This window comes from Nipponia nippon, unplaced genomic scaffold (assembly GCF_047370975.1).
Source record: "Nipponia nippon isolate SJK-2023a ecotype South Korea unplaced genomic scaffold, ASM4737097v1 scaffold_3, whole genome shotgun sequence".
Lineage (NCBI taxonomy): Eukaryota > Metazoa > Chordata > Aves > Pelecaniformes > Threskiornithidae > Nipponia > Nipponia nippon.
The window spans coordinates 50,404,343-50,423,358 of NW_028262347.1; the positions used below are offsets into that span (position 1 = coordinate 50,404,343).

Sequence of the window (19,016 nt, forward strand, 5' to 3'; positions counted from 1 at the left end):
TTTTGTGTAGTTTTTGAAAGGCTTTTGTGATACTATCAATTAGCATTTCATCCCTGCAAAAGCCTGTGAAGAGGGCAGCATACCAGTGTTTAAAGGTACCAGGTAAAGGTGGCACTTCCCTATTTCTTTATCTCTGCCATTTTCAGAAGGTTCACTGTTTACCAGGTAGGATTTGTTACTTTATAGTGTGCTAATTGTTGTATTTGTAGGTACTCCAAGTGATCCAGGTCACTTTTCCTGGCAGGCAAGTAGTTGTTTTTTCATAACGAGGTAGCTGCTACAAGGTACAAGTATTAGTAGCCAAAATCATCAAGGAACATATGATTTTTTTTAAGCACTGCATTTGAGAGTGCAGACAAGGGGATGAGTAGTTGTGTACTATGTTGGAGACTATGCTTCTTTCCTAGAAGCATTTTGTAAGATGCAATGATTCATAGATGTGCCTCATCTTAGAAGTAGCAATTCCTTAAAATAACTACACCATCAAACTGATTTTTTTGTTTTCCTCCTCAGAAAGCACAAGACTCCTTGATGTCTACCTCTTCCTATTCGATGATTTCCTATTAATTACCAAAATTAAACGTAACAAAAAGGTAATAATGAATAGAGAGATACGTGTTTGCAGTTGTCACGTTTTTTAGCTTGGTAAATATTTTGAAAGTACTTTGGAAGATTGATTGAATGATAAAAATACAAGATGACTAATCGGCATGAAGGACAGGTGATACTTCTTTATGCTAATAGCAAACCATAACACGGATTCAAACCCCTCCTTCTAGGCTCAGTATGTTACAGGAATACCATGACAGGCAGAATTTACATTGCAAGACCTTAATATTTTCCTGGTGTTATTCTGATGTGCTGGATTCCTGAAGCTCAGAAAAGTTTCAAGAATATAAGAAGTTTTCTAATGCTCCTCTCATGACTCAGTCCAGCAACCTGAGAAATTTTTATCCCAAAGATATCAGAACTGTTGGAAAGAAGTTAAAAAAAAAAAAAAAAAAGGAAGAAAACAGGGAAATGCTAAAATAGATGGAAGGTTGGTTTTGTTTTCAGTTCCAAGACAGCCTGTTGTATGTGTCCTGTCTTTGCGTTGATTTCCCCTAGTTTAAAGTGAGGATATAATGACTCTTGTTAAGAAAATTTTTATTGATGAAAGGTGGTATAGAGAGAGTTCTATAGATGATAAATATCTGTATTTAGCCAGCAAAAAAATGCACTGGATGACCTGAAAATCCTAAAGCTTCAGTGCAGGAATATAACTAGCTAATTAAGTTTATGAAGATGATGATTTAAAGACTTCTTGGCTTTTTTTTTTTTTTTTTGAAGAAGCACCTGTTCTGCCTTCCTAGGAGATAGAGAAGGCATGCAGTGAGAGATGGTAGAACAGCAGGGCCATCCCATAGCACAGAGGGAAATGAAGGGAGCAGGGATTCAAGGGGCCTGGTGCCCACAGACAAATCTCTCTGAGGGCTGCCCCATGTACATGTATTGGTGAACCTTCTGTGAGGGGCTGCAACCCATCTGGAGCCCCGGCAATTGTGTGTTCTGCAAGTATGCAAGGGGAGATGGGGAAATGCACCTCCAAAGAACGGAGAAAAAGCCCTGCTATTAAAAGAAGGGAGGAGGGGCAGAAGGAAGGGGGGAAAAAGACTTTTGAATACCTTTGACTGTCTTCTGCCTGTGGACTTGTATTGTGTTTCTATGGTGGTTTTTTAGTACAAGGTGTGACCTTGCAGGAGAACTCCAGGCACTGATGAGTTTTTCTGAGGTTCCTCAGGCAAATATGTTGTCTGAGCACCTTTGATAAGAGAAAACATATAATTTAGGGCTGTTTAGTGCCTATACTTCATGAGCAGATGGCAGACAACCAGCTAACCAACTTCATTGTCTATTCCCAGAAATACGGGGGCTCAGACACCAGCTTAATCCCTGTCTGTCCTTCCCTCGCTCCTGAGCTGCAGTCCTTCGTAAGAGAGGGTGGGTTTTGCACAGTCCTAGACCAGCCCATCCCACTAGACAGACTGATACTGAAAAACATTGACTCCGTCCATGTTACAGGTACGTGCCCGCGTGCATTTGAACGTCTTCATAAATACCACCTCAATGCATTGCGCACATGGCAGTGTGTAAGGATAAGATGCTGTTTGCCCACAATCCACCCCCAGATGCCTGGAGCGCAAACGTCGATGCCTCAGCACCGTTTCGCTTCACCGCTCTGCTCTTACTGTGAGGCATGACCTGCTAACACAGACATTACACTCCACATCCCCTGCCTCTAACAGTGACTTTAATGTACACACCAGCAACTGTCAGATATTATCCATTCACCCCAAAGGAGGTATCAAGACTCCAATGATTTCTTTTACATGAACCAAGTATTTCCTTGCCCTAACTGTCCTAACATGCTCTATCAAATCCCGGGCCTCTTTCCCAAGTACATTTTCAATTCTGTAGTAGTTACGTAGCATTTTTTCAGTTGTCCCACTGCCCAACACCCCAGCGCACTGCCCTCCTGCGTGTCCCCACACGTGCGTAGCAGCAGTTCTCGAGGAGGCTGGAGAGGAGATTTACCTCCTGCTGCTGCTCCTACTCACCTCCCCACCAGCTATCGAGAGGATGGAAATCACCCACCATAGGTCAACGCTTCCTCGCTCACAGACATCCAAATGCATTGCCAGGGGAAATTGCCCCAATAACATCTGCTGCTGTGTCCCTCGGTGAGGAGGGGAGGAGGACTGGCCTCCACAGAGAGTGACCAGCCTTACCCTGCCGAAACAACGTCCCTCGAGTCACCAAATCAGAGCTTGGGTGAGGGAGCAGGCATGAAAAAATTAGGCCTCCCCTTGGTCTAAGCCACTCATGCAGGCTGTCACACACCTCCATCTAACACTGCCCAGATCCCAGGAGCCTCCTATATCAAAGAGAAATAAAAGAAATGCAACTCTTCAGGCTCCAGGGCCTGTCAGCCATCCTGATCCTAAAGACTAGGAGGAGAAGCTCAGGGAGCTAGAGCGTTCTGTAGGAAATCAATCAATATGGAAAATAAACCTAGAGCCCATAAAATTTATAACTTTGAAATTTATTCACCCAGTGTAATTAGCATTCAGCCTCAATGCTGATAGGAAATAAAGGTAGGCAATAAAAGACAAATGACTAAAGATGAGATAAGGGGATGAACACAGAGAATAACAGTCCTTTTTTAAACGTGCTCCAGACAGACACCGCCTGTCTGCCTAACGAGTCTCCCTACCAACCCAGCAGAAAAGTAGCAAACACAGCAGCCGCCTCTCGCCTGCAGGGTGGAGGGGAAGGCAGCCTCACGTTCCTGCCTAAACACAGACTAGATGCAAGGTTGACAGCTTCTGGGTGCTGGAGAGGGTGGTGCAGCCACCCTCCGGTTTGCACATATAAGATTGGACATAAAAGCCATAATGGAGATGGGAATAAGATTTTTCGATTTTTTTCCAAGCCAGCATTTCCTACATTCAGAAATTTCTAACCAGGATCCTTCTATCCCCATGATCCAGCTGCAACCGGCAGAATAGAGAGTTACCTGCTGCATCCCAGCCCAGGCTCTTGCCACTGCCCTTCCCTGAACTCTGGGCATCATTGCCTGACTTCTCTCCCATATATTCCTACCGGCTTTATTACAGCTGTAATGGCAGCCTCTGTTACTTACCTGTAGTCTTGTAACACCCTGGAAGCCCCATCCTAATACAGGACCCCTTAGAGTGGGGTACAATAGAAATAGTGAGAAAAATTACTATAGGGAGCTTGCAGTTCAGATTTCCACCATTTTGTGTAAAACAACAAGCAAAACTTCCAGTGCCAATGGAAATGTCCCTTTGCAGCGAAAAGAAAAAAAAAAGAAAATATTAAATATTGTCAGGAATGTGTGACCTTGGGGAATGCTGCCAATTTATTTGCAGTCTCAAGGAGACTTTTACTGCTGATGGCAGTAAAAGATGAGTTAGCATGTTCTCGGAAAGGGCAGCATGTGAATTCTGGTGATCCATCATATTAATCAAAAATGAAACCCTGATTTTTGATCTAAAAAGTACTTTTGTATCCATTAGTTTGCTGAGGGTTGATCTCACTTTGGAAAGAAACGTACCTCAAAGCAAGGACTAGAAAAAAATATATATATATATATTGTAGTATCATAGAAATACCCTTTTGGCAGCAGGCAGGAGGCTGATAATTAGGCAGGATAATTCTAGCCCAAAGCCTGCTATATATCAATGAAGGGATAAGAGATATAATGGTGTGCTCATAACACTGGGAAGCTACCCTAAAAGCAGAACTATCTGCAAACGCCAGGACCTTGTACAAGAGATGTAATTTCACATGTACGTGTAATAGCAGGAACCCATCTCTGAAGATCATAAGCAGCAACATACTTTCTGATTAGGAAATCGCTTTCCTTTTAACATTCTGCTCTGGATTTAATCTTTGCAATTACTTACTATTGCTCCGCTAACAACGCTTTATACCAAGTTTGAAGGAGTCAGACCCACTGGTATGTCGCTATATCAAAGACTGTTAATCTTCACAGCCACAGAATTTCTTTGAGAAAATTACTAAGCATTGCCCAGAAAATTCATTTTTAGAACTGTAAAGTTGTATTTCCCATTGCTGACAGGCAGACAGAAAGCATGAGGTCTGAAACATATCCCCTCTGCTGCTACAAATTTCCACTGCTAACTGATTCGCTGCAGTAATTTAACCAGTCTCTGCTCCCCTTTCCTTTTCTATAAAACCAGGATTGTAGGACACTATCTTCCAGAAACATTTTGAGGTCTGACTGTAGAGCACTTGGAAATGCTTGGACAAGAAGCATTACACAGCAGCAAGATATTCTACATAGTACAAGGCTTCAGAGCAAACTATATGAACTAGATAAGTTTATCAAAAAGATATGCCAACTGTAGTAGACTCAGAAAAATGCTGCCTTGTCTTGGCAGCTCGAGATCTGCTGTCACCTCAGGCTGCGTGGGCTCAGGAGCAGGGCTCCGCTTAGGGCAATCCCACACCTCGCTCACCGTTGCTTCATTTACAGCAACACCAACTCCAGCAAAAAAAAGCAACGCCACGTGAATCCAGTGCATTATAACAGGTTACTGTGCCCTCCTCCCTGCCACAACCAGCCCATCCAAGCACACCTGCTGTCTGCCACAGAATTTTCGCTACCTGAAGATGCTTTCCCCTCCTCTTCCCCCAAGCTTGCTTCGTAGCAGACTTAAGCCACCCCTTCACTCCAGACACATGATGTTGGTGCCGATTTGTCCCCTTGCAGGGAAACCTGCCCCATAATGCCCAAAGTCATCCACAGGACCCAGAAGATGCTGCTGTCACACCCAGAGTCACTGATTAACTTCTGCAGAAGTTAAGTTTGGCATGAACCGAAGGGCCATTGGCCACACGCCCGGCCCTGCGAGATGTTGCTGCCGGCAGCTGACCGGGGGTACCCCGGGCGTCAGAACCGGCTCGTGCACATGCCCCAGGGAGAGCCCACACCACCATCAGACCGAGTGCAGCCACTTCCCTACGTAGCAGCCATCGTATGGACCTGTTTGAAATCAGATAAAAATGGGGCCTTTCTCTTTAATTTTTGAGATTTGTTTTTCTCTAACTTCAGTTACGATTTATTCCACTTTGAATGGAAACTTCTCTTAATGATCCTCAGCTAGACTCAAAAGCACCTTAGCTGCACAATGATAAAGTAGTTAAAAATAAAACAAATGCAAGCAGAATTAACTTTTTGAAATAACAAAGCTTCCCATGCAACAAAAATCTAACCCTATCAGGGTGCATTGCCCCATTAAGAATCAGAAAACATGAATATGTATATAATTTCTTCAATCAAAATCAGAGAATGTGATATAAAATTGGACTGGCAGCTGCATGAGGGAATTGATGTCATTTCTCCCTATTTTTTCCACAGTCTTCAGCCTGCGAAATGCTTTCCTAATACAGCATGAAAATAGGTATCGTCAGTGCATAGCAGTCTTCTTGCTACAAGCTCAGACAGAGACTGCCAAGGTAAGTAGCACACCTTTTTTTTTCCTTCTCTAATTACACAACTGTGCTTTCCCTAAAAGAGGATTTCAGCCTAAAAGTGGCCGTGCTGTGCTAAGAATCTATTACAGTTGTGACATTTGACCAAAACCAAACCAAAACAAAACAACACCCCAGTGCTCTGGCTCACACATTTGTTACAGAATTTTTGCTGTTGAACATGTACCAATTTTATATCAAGGTTGATAGCAGGTCCTATTCTTGTTGGAAAACATTATCATTTCTGATTACTAAAAAACCCCCGCCATTTCATGTGTCACAGAAATGAAGATGGTCGCCCCTCCAGAGAAGTCAACACCAAAACAACCCCCCCCCCAACTCATATGCAGTAGTACTCAGATCAGAAAACTGTATCGTGCTCATCTACGCACGACACACATCTTGCAATTTCAGATTGAACAGATGGTATGATTAATTCCACTGTTATATAAATTTACCCCTCATTTTCACACCACATCACATTTCTAGTAACAGCGCTGTATATAACATCTGAAAGCGTGGCAGGCACTTCACAGAAGTATTTTTTTTCTCCTGTAAGTTGAATTTCATTCTCTAATACCTAATGCACAGAAATTTGGCTATCATTAATACAAATTCTTAAAAGTAAATCGCGGTAGATAGACTTTTTCAGGGAAAAACAATGAGTGAATTCTTTCCATTTCCAAGTCACTGGTTGGTATTTGGAATAAGTATCTACTACAGGTATCTACTCAAGAAGTCGTTACCTTCTCCTGTTATTGAAATATTACCTTTCCCTTCCAAAGCTGCCTTCAGACCAGGTGGCTACCATCTTCTCAATGTCTCCCAAGTCCAGCTTATCAAAGGAGAAAACGCTGCAGTGAAAGGTTCTTTTCACTTGGATGTGGTGGCATTATTGCATTTTGTTGATTTTGGGTGCTGTGAGCCCTAGGAAAGGTAGACTTTCCAGCACCGGTTGAATGAACTACCTTATTTCAGCTCCCAAGAAGCCCCATCTCAGCATGATCAATATCTTTTCTTAAAGAAACTTTGCCAGCCAAGATGAGCTCATGGGTTTAGCTGACATGAGACAGCAAGCCGAATGAAGCCATACGTGTCATATTCAGGTTGACTTGTCCTAAGCAGAGGGCTGCTACGTTGCGAGCTGCCTCTTAGATCTCCTGATTTTTGTGAAGTGCCTGCCTCGGCTCCCGGCTCCCTTGCGAGGCCCAGGCTCACCCTGCCCACTTGCCTCTCGCTGCCATACTGCGCTCTACCGACTGCACGGGGAGCGCACATGATGCATTGAACGTAGATGCAGTGAATCCCTTGCCCCGCTCCCACCTCTCCCTCAGAGACCCGCTACTCAGCAGACACCTGAAAACACAGAACTGAAATACGCAGCTGTTGCTCATCCCACCCACACCGCTGTCCTGCCCTCTGTTCTCTTCCCCCCATCCCCTGCTCTCCTCCCTGAGCCTTGAAAAGCTCAATCATTTAAATTCTGCCTCCTGCGGGTCCACTGCCGCCTGGCAATCCCCTGTGTAACCACTGCACATCAGACCCTCCTCCACCAGCAGCTTCAGAGGGGCCAAAGCAACCACTCCATGCCAAAGCCAGGCTCTGTGCTCTGCCAGGCACATAGAGCTCACACGTGCGGACTCTTCTCGTGTCCTCTGCTAGGACTCCTTAGACCTGTAGGTCATCCAGTCTTGCTCTCCAGCTTTCTATTTTTCAAAGCCATGTTTTTAACTCGTTCAGGGTATAAACACACACAAGAAAAAACCAAATGGGTCAGTAACAAAATTTATGAATCCCAGCATAGCAAGAAGTAGAACAGGCTGCCCCTTCTCATGCGTTTCTACTCTTTTGCATCAAAGCTCAGTGTCTCTATGTGCATTACAGTAGGGAGAGCAGCTCCTGACTAGGCAAAATAAAAACCCCGGGGTGGGAGAAGCACAGCTAGACCTTAAGCTCGTATTGCTGCCAACTGATTTGTAATGTCTAATCATAGCAATTCAGAGACAACTCAGCTTCTGCGACTCAGACCATCTGGACTAGCACAGAGAGAAGGAAGTTATGTATTTTAACTCCATCTCTCCAGCCATCACCCCCTGCCCTCAAACCTGGATGACAGCGGATACAGAGCTGAATGCTGTCAGCATGATGCTAGAAACTGAAATTCATGTGGCAGCATGTGACAGATCTCGGAGAGGGACAGAACTTGTGATACTGATACCACTGGGGCGGTCTCAAGCAGAGGAACAGGGAGCCCAAACTGCAGGGACAGCATTAAACTAATAAGTATTACACAAAAGCAGGTGAAATAGCCTGCAGCAAACGTCACCATTACAAGCAAACAGAGCATTAAAATCCTACCTTCCAACCACAAAGGAAACCGTCACTGGAAATCCCTGGGCCCAGACACAGACTCGAGCGGTGTGTAGTGGCCTGAGCAATTGGGAGCGTCTCTGTTCTGGGACAATTCATGTTCACTTCAGGAATTATGAGCACGGGCCTGAAGAAAGGCTAAATAAAACGACAGCTCTGGATGTTTACGTATCTGAATTACTGGAACTTTTTTAGATTGTCTTCGTTTACAAATTATTTTTTCATGTTACAGAAAACATGGATGTCACAGATAGAAACGGCAATCTCCAATTACACCACGCGACACGAAACCAAGAACAGCACTGCTTTCTGCTTCCCAGCTGAATCCTCTGAAATTTAACGATGTCAGCACAGCACAGACAGAGCCAGTGGAAGACTACTGCGGTGCTAACACGGCTACTTCTTCTAGCACGCCTTAAGTTTCTGAAGCTAACACATTTCTGACTTGACTAGACAGAAGTGAGGAGTTTTGACCACGGGATGTAGGCGTAAACTGGGGGCTGAAATGAGCCACGCAATAAATGTATCTTAGATGCTTCTTTGCTTCAGCTAGGGGAAGGCTCTTGCCATCCAGGGAAGCTTTAATGCAGCTTGTTGTTTCCTAGAAAGTGGGACAGGGGAAAAAAAAATATGTTGGTGAGGAGAACTCATTCACCAGAAAAGTCTAGAAGGGTTATTCCAAGATCACTCAAACTGTATTAATAAATTTCATGAAATAAGAATTGTGTAGCCATAGCTCTCGATAGTTATGCCTCTCTACGTACTAAACTATAACATCACAAGATATTTTTTGCATTAACATTGAGCTTGTAGAGGCAGATCAGTAAAAGCATATATTATAACAACTCCTCATTAATTTTTAAAATGAGATTAATTAAGTTTCTTTGAAAAAGGCCATAATTACATATAACATTCAGTTAAACTAGAGATGCTACGGAATATATAAAAAGAAAGAAGTGCAATGATGCCCTGCTTTATTAGTTTTTTTTTTTTTACCTGAGGTTTTTCACTTTATTAACAGCAGACCTGTCGTGCATTGTTTACACCCGTTGCAGCCTTTAGAGTTCAAGTTTTCTTCACAAACTCGAGTGTTCCTTTTGCATTAAATCATTGAATATTTCACTGCTGTCCCAGATCTGTGGTCCACATAGCAGAAGTGTGCCCCTGCTAATCATTTTATTTTTCCCTCTTTTTGAGGTAGTGGAAGAGACCCACAGAACAGCCCGAAACTGCTTGCCACAACATTCACGCAGGTTACTAAGACGGAGGGAGGGTGCTCTCACCAGGTTAGCCTTGGCTAATCCCCCGAGATTAGCCATAGTCAAGAGAAAAAGGGAGACTTCCCTAAAGCCACTCTAAGTGACGCTGTCACTTCTCCCACTTTCTGTCCCCAGTCAGCTAGTCTCCCTCAGGAGAAAAGTTAGCCCTTAGAGTACCCCCTCAATGCTGGAAATTACTTCAGGCGGAACCGAACAGAGAAGCCACACGGATGAGGACTATGCTGAAGAATGTAGGGGTGCCACTCCGGTTGTTCACATTATTCATGGGGAAGTCAGCACTCACTTCACATTCACCTCTGCTCCACAATCCAATTAGTCATAAGTTCAAGTGTTGCCCCTGACCCCACTCCTCCCTAGTTCCACCTGTGAGGATGTGGTGGTACATTTTATCCACTTGAGTTGCTTCACCTGTACATACAAGCTATGGTCTGGAGGCTGTATATATGTATGTACTTACCTGCTTCAGCACCCTCCAGATGCAGCCTAGGCCGCTGCGGCACACATTCCTGCTCTTCCCCCTGTGCCTGTAATGGGCAAGCTTTTGTCACGGCTTCCTGGGCAAGGAACAGCCACTCAGGCTCCATGCCAAGTGGTGAATGTGTAAGGCAGGAGAGCGGAACAGACTGGAGACAGCAAATCTGCTCCAGGACACCACGCAAGCTGCAACCACTTAGCCACCACCTGCCTTGCACAGCTGTGCTCAATCTCCCTGATCCCAAGCTCAGCTGCACAATGCATCACACCCTCCCCTTTCCACCTCTGGTGCCTCACCAGAACCTCACAGTATCTTCAAATCCCAAAGATTCAGTATTTCCGGGAGGCCAGCACATCTCCAAGGAGGACACCCCAGGGGAAGGAAGACCTCACACACAGGCTGTCTTTAGAGAGATGTAAGCTCAACAGGCTCTTCTGTGGTCTGGAGAGGAAGATGCCTCAGAAAGCAGTCAAGGCAGAAATTAACTTCCCAACTCTAATTGCCTTTCAGAGACCTCTTCTCTCCACCTGTCTCCACTGTCTACACAGAGCCCCTAGGAAGATCTGCTTCAACGGCTAGACACAATTTTTTGTGAATGCCCCCACAATTCAACAGTGGCTCTGTCATGGGGCTGATCGCACACACACATTAATCACCTGGCTCCTTTCTGCAACGCAGCTCCACCCTGAAAGGTTTCCATCTGACAAGCAAGCCCTTCATTAGTCTAAAGAACGAAAACAAGCGCTACTTCCGAGTCTTCCAGTTATGCCAGTTGTCCGACTGCATCGAATGCCATGTCTGAACACAGCCAGCGACAGAAGGACTTTAACTGAATGTGGGATACCCAGCAGCCTTGTGCAGTTATTGGGAATGGAAAAACTACTCTGAATTTAACCTGTGAAAAAGCAGATTTGAAAAACAGTCATTACCACTGCCTCCTCAGGAAGGTGAAAGCTTTTGTTGCAGCTCCCCACAAGCCTAAGAAACTGGAGCATTTAGTTTGTTCTTAGATGTGTGGCTTCCCAACAGTTCATTTGTAAAATGATATATCCCCCATTTCAAAGTAGCTTTGTTATCTAAAATGGGCTAGGTAGTTCTGAATGATGGAACTGGTCTATCAGAAAGGTCTAATTTATTTTTTTTTATTGTCATTAATCATTCCTTTAACAGGTTAGAAAACAAAAATGACATTTCAATAACATTTCATCATAGTTTATACAGAACCGGTTGATGCATGATTTGATCTTCTCATCCAAACCCACAGCCACCTTCCAAATCGCAGAGTTCAGGAATTACAGTGCACGCTGGACTAAATTGTTTCACAATGTAAGGCACAACTACATGATCACAAGTAGTAAACACAAACACTGAAAATAGAACTTAAGAGAATCGAACTTCAATTAAAAAGAAACAAACCAAAACACACTCATGCAAAAAATCTATCTACACCTACCAAGATGGTATGATCCAGTTTAAAAGAAGTGCAGTACTCTGTAGGTAAAACTGCAACGTAAGGCTATTATAATACATTACCTCTAAATACTGGGTAAGAACTTAAAACTTTTTCCATTTGTATTTTATACAATTATACAGAAATAAAGCTGTATGAGCAATATTCACATCTGCAAGAATAAACTGATCATTAAAATTCAGAAAAGAGGCAAACAAGACAATGTAATTTGTGGCACGCATCCATTACAGAATACCATTCATCAAGTTCACATCTCGAGTACCGAAGAAAAAAAAAAGAAAACTAAATTAATGGTACGTTTGCTGAATGAGGCTCTCTATAGCCAAATGACAAAGCTGCGTACAAAATTGTTTTTACCCAGCAGACCATGATTATGAAAGCTTGTGGCTATGATTTATTTCCTGTCCAGCAGCTAGAGTTTGCAAGATTGAAACTACAGAAGTTAAAAGAATACAACAAGAGTTCACAATAACTTGAAACTATTGGATACTTTGAAACACATTAAAAAAAAAAGACTTAACTTTTTTATTTTTTGGTGATAAACTTTTGCAATTTTGGCATTCACTATAACTTTTACATAACATGACAGTGAGCAAACCTTATTAAATTTACCTAATGTTTGAATTTCACGCTGAGAGGTAGTTTAAATGAAATCTAATCAAATGGTGGGGTTTTATGATTTTTTTTTGTGATTTTTTTTTTCCTTTTCTTACAAAAGTGACAAATCCTATACAAGCAGCATTTTGGACACATTACTAAAAAAAGTTCTGGTATTTGCTAACCCAGTGAGACATTCTTTCAAACATCCCTTTTTGGGCCAGGAATCAAGCTTTAGCGTGATACAACGGAGTACTTTGCCATAAAGCCAACAGCAGAAGCCTGGACCTGCCAGCACTGGCCTGTTGACGTGTAACAACGAACACTCTTTCCCAGCCCTCTTTACCCAAAAAAGGCAGGAAATACAGCTGAATTTGTTTTTAGTTTAGGTCATAGGGGGAGGAAAAATTGGAAAACACGCCTACCAGGCTTCTGCTTTCATAGTAACGTTGATCCAAAAGGGTTAGCAGGGCTTCAGTAATCTTCAAATGAGCAGATACTCCTGTATCTGCTGCACAGTGAGTGCATAGTATGTGGTGAGCTACAGACAAAAGGCAGAATTTATTACATTAACCAGTACCTATCCTCTTCATTATTGTGATCTTAAGTGGCATCTAACGTTCTCTCTAAAGATGTAATGTTCTCTCTAAAGATGTAAACCTCTTTATTCAGTGCCCCTTCAAAAAAAAAAAAAAAATCAAAAAAACCCAACGACCAAACAACCAAAAACAAAACCCCAAAACTGAGTTTCTGTGGAGGGACTTCACTATCCAATTATTGCTGTTTTTGAAAAGTACACCACTTAGTGCTTTTGGAGAGGCTGTGGTTGGACAATAATTTTAAACTTATCCTAGAAGGGGTGCTGAGGTCAAGACTTCAAAAATTAAGAACTGGACAACTCGCAAGACCCTTAAAAATACATAAAATTCACGTTTTCTCATGTTATAAATGAAGCTCTACAAAGACAATGTGTGTGTGACTAAATGGTTTTTGTTGTTACATGTGCTCTCAGATGATGATTGCGTTTTTGGTACAAAGGATTTATGAGTGCAATTCTCCTTACATAGCAAGGGGCCAAATGTAATACAGTGAAAAGTCCAGCTGAAGATAAACCTTCTGTCCATTGATTACAGCTAACACATGCAATGCAAATTATGCCATTCCACTTACTGTAGATTATATTCAGTTAGACAGCAAAAAGTGCATAGTGCAAATGACAGTGTTGTTTCCTAGTCCTCCAAGAATATGAGAGTGGGAGGGGTGGCAGTTGGAGGAGTAATTTATCGGTTTTGACATACTCAAACCATGATATCATTCTTCTTGGCATAGTTTATATTCTGTTTGAACTTAAGCTCCAGCAGTTTTCTGTCTGCCACTGAGTACTGATCATAAATTTTTTAAGTTTTGCAACAAGGATTTGTTCCCACTTTGTGTTTAACTGACATTTAACAATCCAGAAAAGTACTTGAGTTTTCCAGGTCCCTTCTTTAAGAATGCCACTTCTCTTACATCTAGCATGAGACTCAATTGCTCTTGCTAATGTAATACAAACACGGCAAGGTTACTTCATGCTTCTGCTTCCAAATCCCTTCTTGCTTCACTAAGAAAGCTTTTCCAGTGAGGATTCACAAATAATCCTAATTGTCCCCAAACCAACAAAAATAGTTATTCACTGTTCTTGTGTACCTAGCACTCCGCACTCCATGGCAACTTGGTTACTTGACACCTTCCAAAAACAGAGGAAAAAAACCACACTGTACCCTAGAGCCTTGGACTCTTGTGCCAGAGAGTGAAGCCAGCTGAAAAACGAGATCCTTCTAAATCTCTTGCCTCTGTTGGAAGCTGCAGCAGAAAATTCCTTTTGTCTCTTCATCTGCAGACAGCAACTTTTCCTACTGTGACTCAATGATTTTATCCTCCTTGTTCAACCTTTGCAGAAAGGGGAAGATTACTGGAGGGAAGGAATACATGGGGAGAAGAAATAAATAACAGTGAAGCACAGCCAGCTAAAATCAAAAGCCTGCCACTAACCTCTGCAATGCTACCTGCCTCCAGAGGGGTTGCAGGACGGAAGCATGAAGTATGTATTGCTGGCACGAGGCCGGAGTAGAACAGTAGGATTTGGCATTTTGGAGGCAACAACGCAAGGGATTGTGGCTCTTTGACTGGGAAGAGAGGTGACATCTCCAGGAAGTTAAAGAACCTCTCCCCACCCTTAACAAGACTATCCTTTACACTTTTCCGATGGCCTCCGTAGCTTGTCTCAGCCCACGTAGCAGCTGGTCTCTCATATTCTGCTCCCTCAGCAATTCTGAATGTGGATGGAGTGTCCAGGAGAGGCAACAGTTTCAGGAACAAAGCCCACACTTCACTGTCCCATTCCTGAGGCCATGGTAATGGCTAGTAATCAAAGCCAGCTTGAGGATCCCACACACCTACTGGTTCGAGTGCTGGTTTTACCATTATTTCCACCTCTTGCTCTAGAATGGCCTCTCCTCAGTGAATCAGAGCAATCTGGTTCTTGCTAGAGGCTGGTAAAGCACATCACCATTCATCCTCCGGTTCCAAGGCTCTAGTCTCTTCTGCCATTTTATTAGTTTTTCCTTCTGTTCCTGTGTTTGCAGTCTGAAAAATCAGTGCATTAAACTATTTTGTCTGGAATTCTTTAAGTGTGGTAAAAGTTACCAGGCTTTTTACTAGGTTTTCCTGTTATTTATATTTTAAAGCAGTGCAACAAAAAAAACCCACATTCCTACTGAAACATGCCCATCAAAACAGTCAGACTCTGCAAGCAGATTTATAAATACAAAGCTTTTCACCTTCCAGTTTCCCTTATTATGTATCTCATAGGTCATACTGAGTTTGAGCACAACTTCCAACCTGGCAGTGAGGCCGAGAGCATTATAGGGTCTATTATACCATCAACTTGTCAACAAATACAGACAAGCACTAAGAATCATAACCACAAAAGAAGGAGCATAAGATTTAGCAATGGAGTCATAAATTTACTCCAGTGAAAAGCTGTAGAAATCCTGACCTATTGCTGCAGACTCAAAGCTCAAGCACAAAAGCTTCTACCCCACCACTGCTCCTCCAGATTTTAACAATCCCTCTTTCTACAAATGTGTATTTGAAAAGCATTTCCATCCCCTCGAAAAGTCGGTCACACAAACTGGTCAGCAAAAAGCAACCTTCAGAAATCAAGCTGGTTTTGCCCCTGAAGCTGAGGAGCTCCAGACCAAGGTCTGATCTGTGGTCAACCAACTGCACTGCTTCACCAGCCACCTGAGTGAGGTGACTCTGCTTGTCTTTACACAAAGGCATCCCAAAAGGCTGAATGAAGAACAACCCTACTAGAGCTTCTACCACTTCCTCTGTACTGCAGAGCTCTCTTCTCGGCTTTCACACATTCCCATTCAAAAGCAAAACGCCTGAACACAAGTCAGTCTTTTAACCACTTTCCTAGCTCCCCCTGAGAGATTTCTATCTTCCTCTGCTTCATGCATTTTGTCCTTGTGCAGTCATGGGAAGCTTCTCTCTTCCCTCTCAAAATCCCTTCTGCTCCACGTGGTCGTCCTTCACCCTGAGAGTAGCACGAGGCTCCATGCGTTACACAACAGGGCAGAGCGCATCTAGACTGGAGCGCGACTGCCACATCTTTACTCAGGCTCAAAAGCAAACTCTCCAGATTCTCTCAATAAATAAATAAGTAGAAAAAGAATTCCCGGAGGCAGAGATGCTGTTCGTATTTTCTATTCAAAAGATTCTTCTGCCAAACAGTTACACTGACGAGGAGAAACAGCGAGTCCAGAGGCTCTGTTCATAGGGAATCGTTGCAGCAATTGTTTCTTTTGAGCAAGCAACTCTCAAGTTCGAACCAGAAAAGCAGGTCAGTATTTCACATAAACTGTGGTTGTATCCCAAACCCTTTTACAGTGAGGAGAACCAGTTACATAATTGAGCTGGCTTTTGGGAAACAGGAATTTAATTTTAAGAAAACTCCTTGAGGAAGACTCCTTGAGGCTGCAAATGTAGAACTAGACAGGTAAGCTAAGAAGGGATATGAAACATACAGACCACTACTTCCGGGGAAGAGGGATTAAGAAGTTTTTTCACTTGAGAGTTAATCAAGATTAGACATTTTTCATAAAAGAGACTCTTCTTCATTCACATATAGAGCTGTCAACAGATAAAAGCAAATGAACTTGCCTAACGATGGCTAAGCTTCCATCATTGTGACAGAATTTGATTCCTTACCTCGGGCAAGAAGTAGGGGAATTCAGGACACAGTCCTTTTCTCTGAACAGCTGGCAAAATTTTGTAAGACACTGAAGGGCTTGGGGTGTGGGGAATTTATTAGGATATTTAAGACAAAGGGTTCCTAAATATCAGAAGGCATAACCCATGCTCAGAAGAAATAACCTTAATGGTTTTGAAATACCAGATACAACGGGAAGAAAAGTTAGAGACAGGCAGGCAGGAACGAACAGGTATAAATAAAATCATAACAAAAAAGAAGCTTGGAGCCTACATGAATTCTACAAGAAACCTCTGTTGCAAGTACAGAAAAGAAAATATGAATAAATATCTAAAGATATTATATTGGCCTCTTATTTAGAGCTGTTTGGCTTATAACTAGGCCAGCAGCAGGAGATTCACACCACTGTTCTGAGCAGACTAAATCATGTAACTAACATAACATTTAAGATCCCCCTGTAATGGGGGTCAGATGGAGCAAAGGAAAAGTGAGGTTTGTTAGGTGTAGCAGGAGTTCAGCTTCTTCCACCAAAAGCTGAGGGAAGAGACAGAAGAAAAGGTCAGATAAACTGCAGCAGTCTCAAAAAAGACTTTTTCTTAGTAGGACACCTAGCATGGAAGGTCTGGATGTCCCTTAGAACCACAAGGACCTCTCAGGGCTTCCAGGGTACAGGCAGGGGGCAAGATGCGCTACAGGCTACTACCAGTATTGTTTGTTTGCTTCTTAAAACCCACATATAAGGGTTTCTGGAATACTAAAATCCATCAACTGAATATGTAAAATTGAAATCAATCAATACGGGATGGAATATTGTAATGTATCATGTAATATTCCTACAATGCCAGCTAAACTTTGTCTCATCATTTGTTCACACGTACTCTCTCTCAGAGACACACACACACACACACACACACACACACACACACACACACACACACAAACTATGCAATACAGTATGTGTAAAGATGTTCCGGTATCCAGGTGCTGTAGTTGGATAAGGACTCGGGTGCTGATACTACAAGTTCTAAGTGGGCAAATAAAACTGAGGTGGAGTCGAGTCCAGCCCTCGCTGTGGAGTTCAAACTTTACAGAGAAAAGTCCAAGAACCAGAGAGATAGAAAGAAAACAAAATCACAAGGGGTTATAAAGAACATCAGATATGCAATCAAATGCAACAATTAGTTATGCTTTTACAGCAACATTTGATACATAAAATCCTCACGAGTTTTTGCATCTTCCTTTTTCTCTGAAGGAAACAAGAATAAACTGCAATATCACATAAACGTTGTTTCTCTTGAACAAAAAAATAAAAGATAAAAAAATACATTGTTACTCCTCTGTTTAAACTTTATTTACAAATAACTGGGTATTTCTAATCTAGACATAGAAGCTCTTTCCAGGATAAATGGCAATAAGCTATGGATGATCTGAGCCCATGTCTCACAAAAAATACAATAGTTTTACTTGGTATCAATAAACATTTTAAAATATACTAAATTTTGCCAAGTGTTACAATCATTGTCCAAACTTAATAGTAGTCTGAGTGCTGAACGAAGTGCATCAACAGAAATTATAAATTTTAGTGTAACATTTCTTTGTCACTCACGATAGCCAGTTATCCTTGCAAGTCATTAAAGCAAGTATCACAGACTCGGACAGGCTTCTTAGAAGAAGGAGTTAAGGCATTCTTTGCTGAGCACTCGGCACAAAAGATATTTCCACACTGTCTACAGTGATGCTGTGAAAGAGAAGAAACGTACATGCTGAACATCAATGACAGGGTATTGATCACTAACAGAGATCACTATCATATCAAGTCAATTCTCATGCTTCAGAAGTTAGTTTGAATTTTTAAATAGTAGTTATATAGCACACAGAAGGGCATAGGAGTAAATCCTTTCTAAAGGGCATAGGAGTAAAATACTCAGAAGCGCTTCACTGAGTCCGGAGACTATACCAGTTTTGGAAATGAACTGGTTGAAGTTCATCCTCCTCTTCAATTTCTCTTCTTGAACTTGTTCTGGTCACATAAAACATGTTCTTCTTACACGTAACTACCTGCTTTCATATTGAGAAGTATCCTTGAATCAAAGGATCCAGCAGCCTTTGTTCAAAGACTACTCAAAGATCATCACTGAAATAATGCAGGACAGGGAAAGCCACCTAAGAGCAAGTCAGGAAGCACTGCAAAATGAACCTCATGTATATTCCTCATCTACTTCATTGCCAAGTCACTTGTTGGAGGGATGGTAATCTCTGGATGATGGGCAGACCCTGCCAACTGAGGGATGCTAACATCTTAGCTGACCACAGCTGTTTATAAAAGGTCTGACTACAGACCTACAACACATCCAGTTGTTTCTTCTGTTCCATGTCTAGTTAGTGTTTAGAAATATATAGTCACAAAGCACCAGGTCATGTTCATGCCTCGTATTTTCACATATATCTAATTTCAACAGATTTACATTCCTTTTATACCTGTAAATCCAGTTCAGACTGGTTATA

General features: G+C 42.3%; 2 protein-coding genes across 4 annotated transcripts in view; one reads left to right on the forward strand and one right to left on the reverse strand.

The window, feature by feature from the left end:
* Positions 1–9,036, forward strand: part of PLEKHG7 (pleckstrin homology and RhoGEF domain containing G7) — a 33,467-nt gene extending 24,431 nt beyond the window's left edge. Inside the window, exons 14-17 of the mRNA XM_087766742.1 lie at positions 514–593; positions 1,902–2,061; positions 5,948–6,045; positions 8,663–9,036. Of these exons, the coding sequence (XP_087622868.1) occupies positions 514–593; positions 1,902–2,061; positions 5,948–6,045; positions 8,663–8,770 (446 nt within the window). The 3' untranslated portion in view covers positions 8,771–9,036. The remainder of the gene's footprint in view (positions 1–513; positions 594–1,901; positions 2,062–5,947; positions 6,046–8,662) is intronic.
* Positions 9,037–11,311: 2,275 nt separating this feature from the next.
* EEA1 (early endosome antigen 1) overlaps positions 11,312–19,016 on the reverse strand; it is a 79,303-nt gene continuing 71,598 nt past the window's right edge. For all 3 annotated transcript variants that reach the window (XM_087764311.1, XM_087764310.1, XM_087764312.1), the window contains one exon: positions 11,312–18,249. In XM_087764311.1, the coding sequence (XP_087620437.1) occupies positions 18,127–18,249 (123 nt within the window). In that variant the 3' untranslated portion in view covers positions 11,312–18,126. The remainder of the gene's footprint in view (positions 18,250–19,016) is intronic.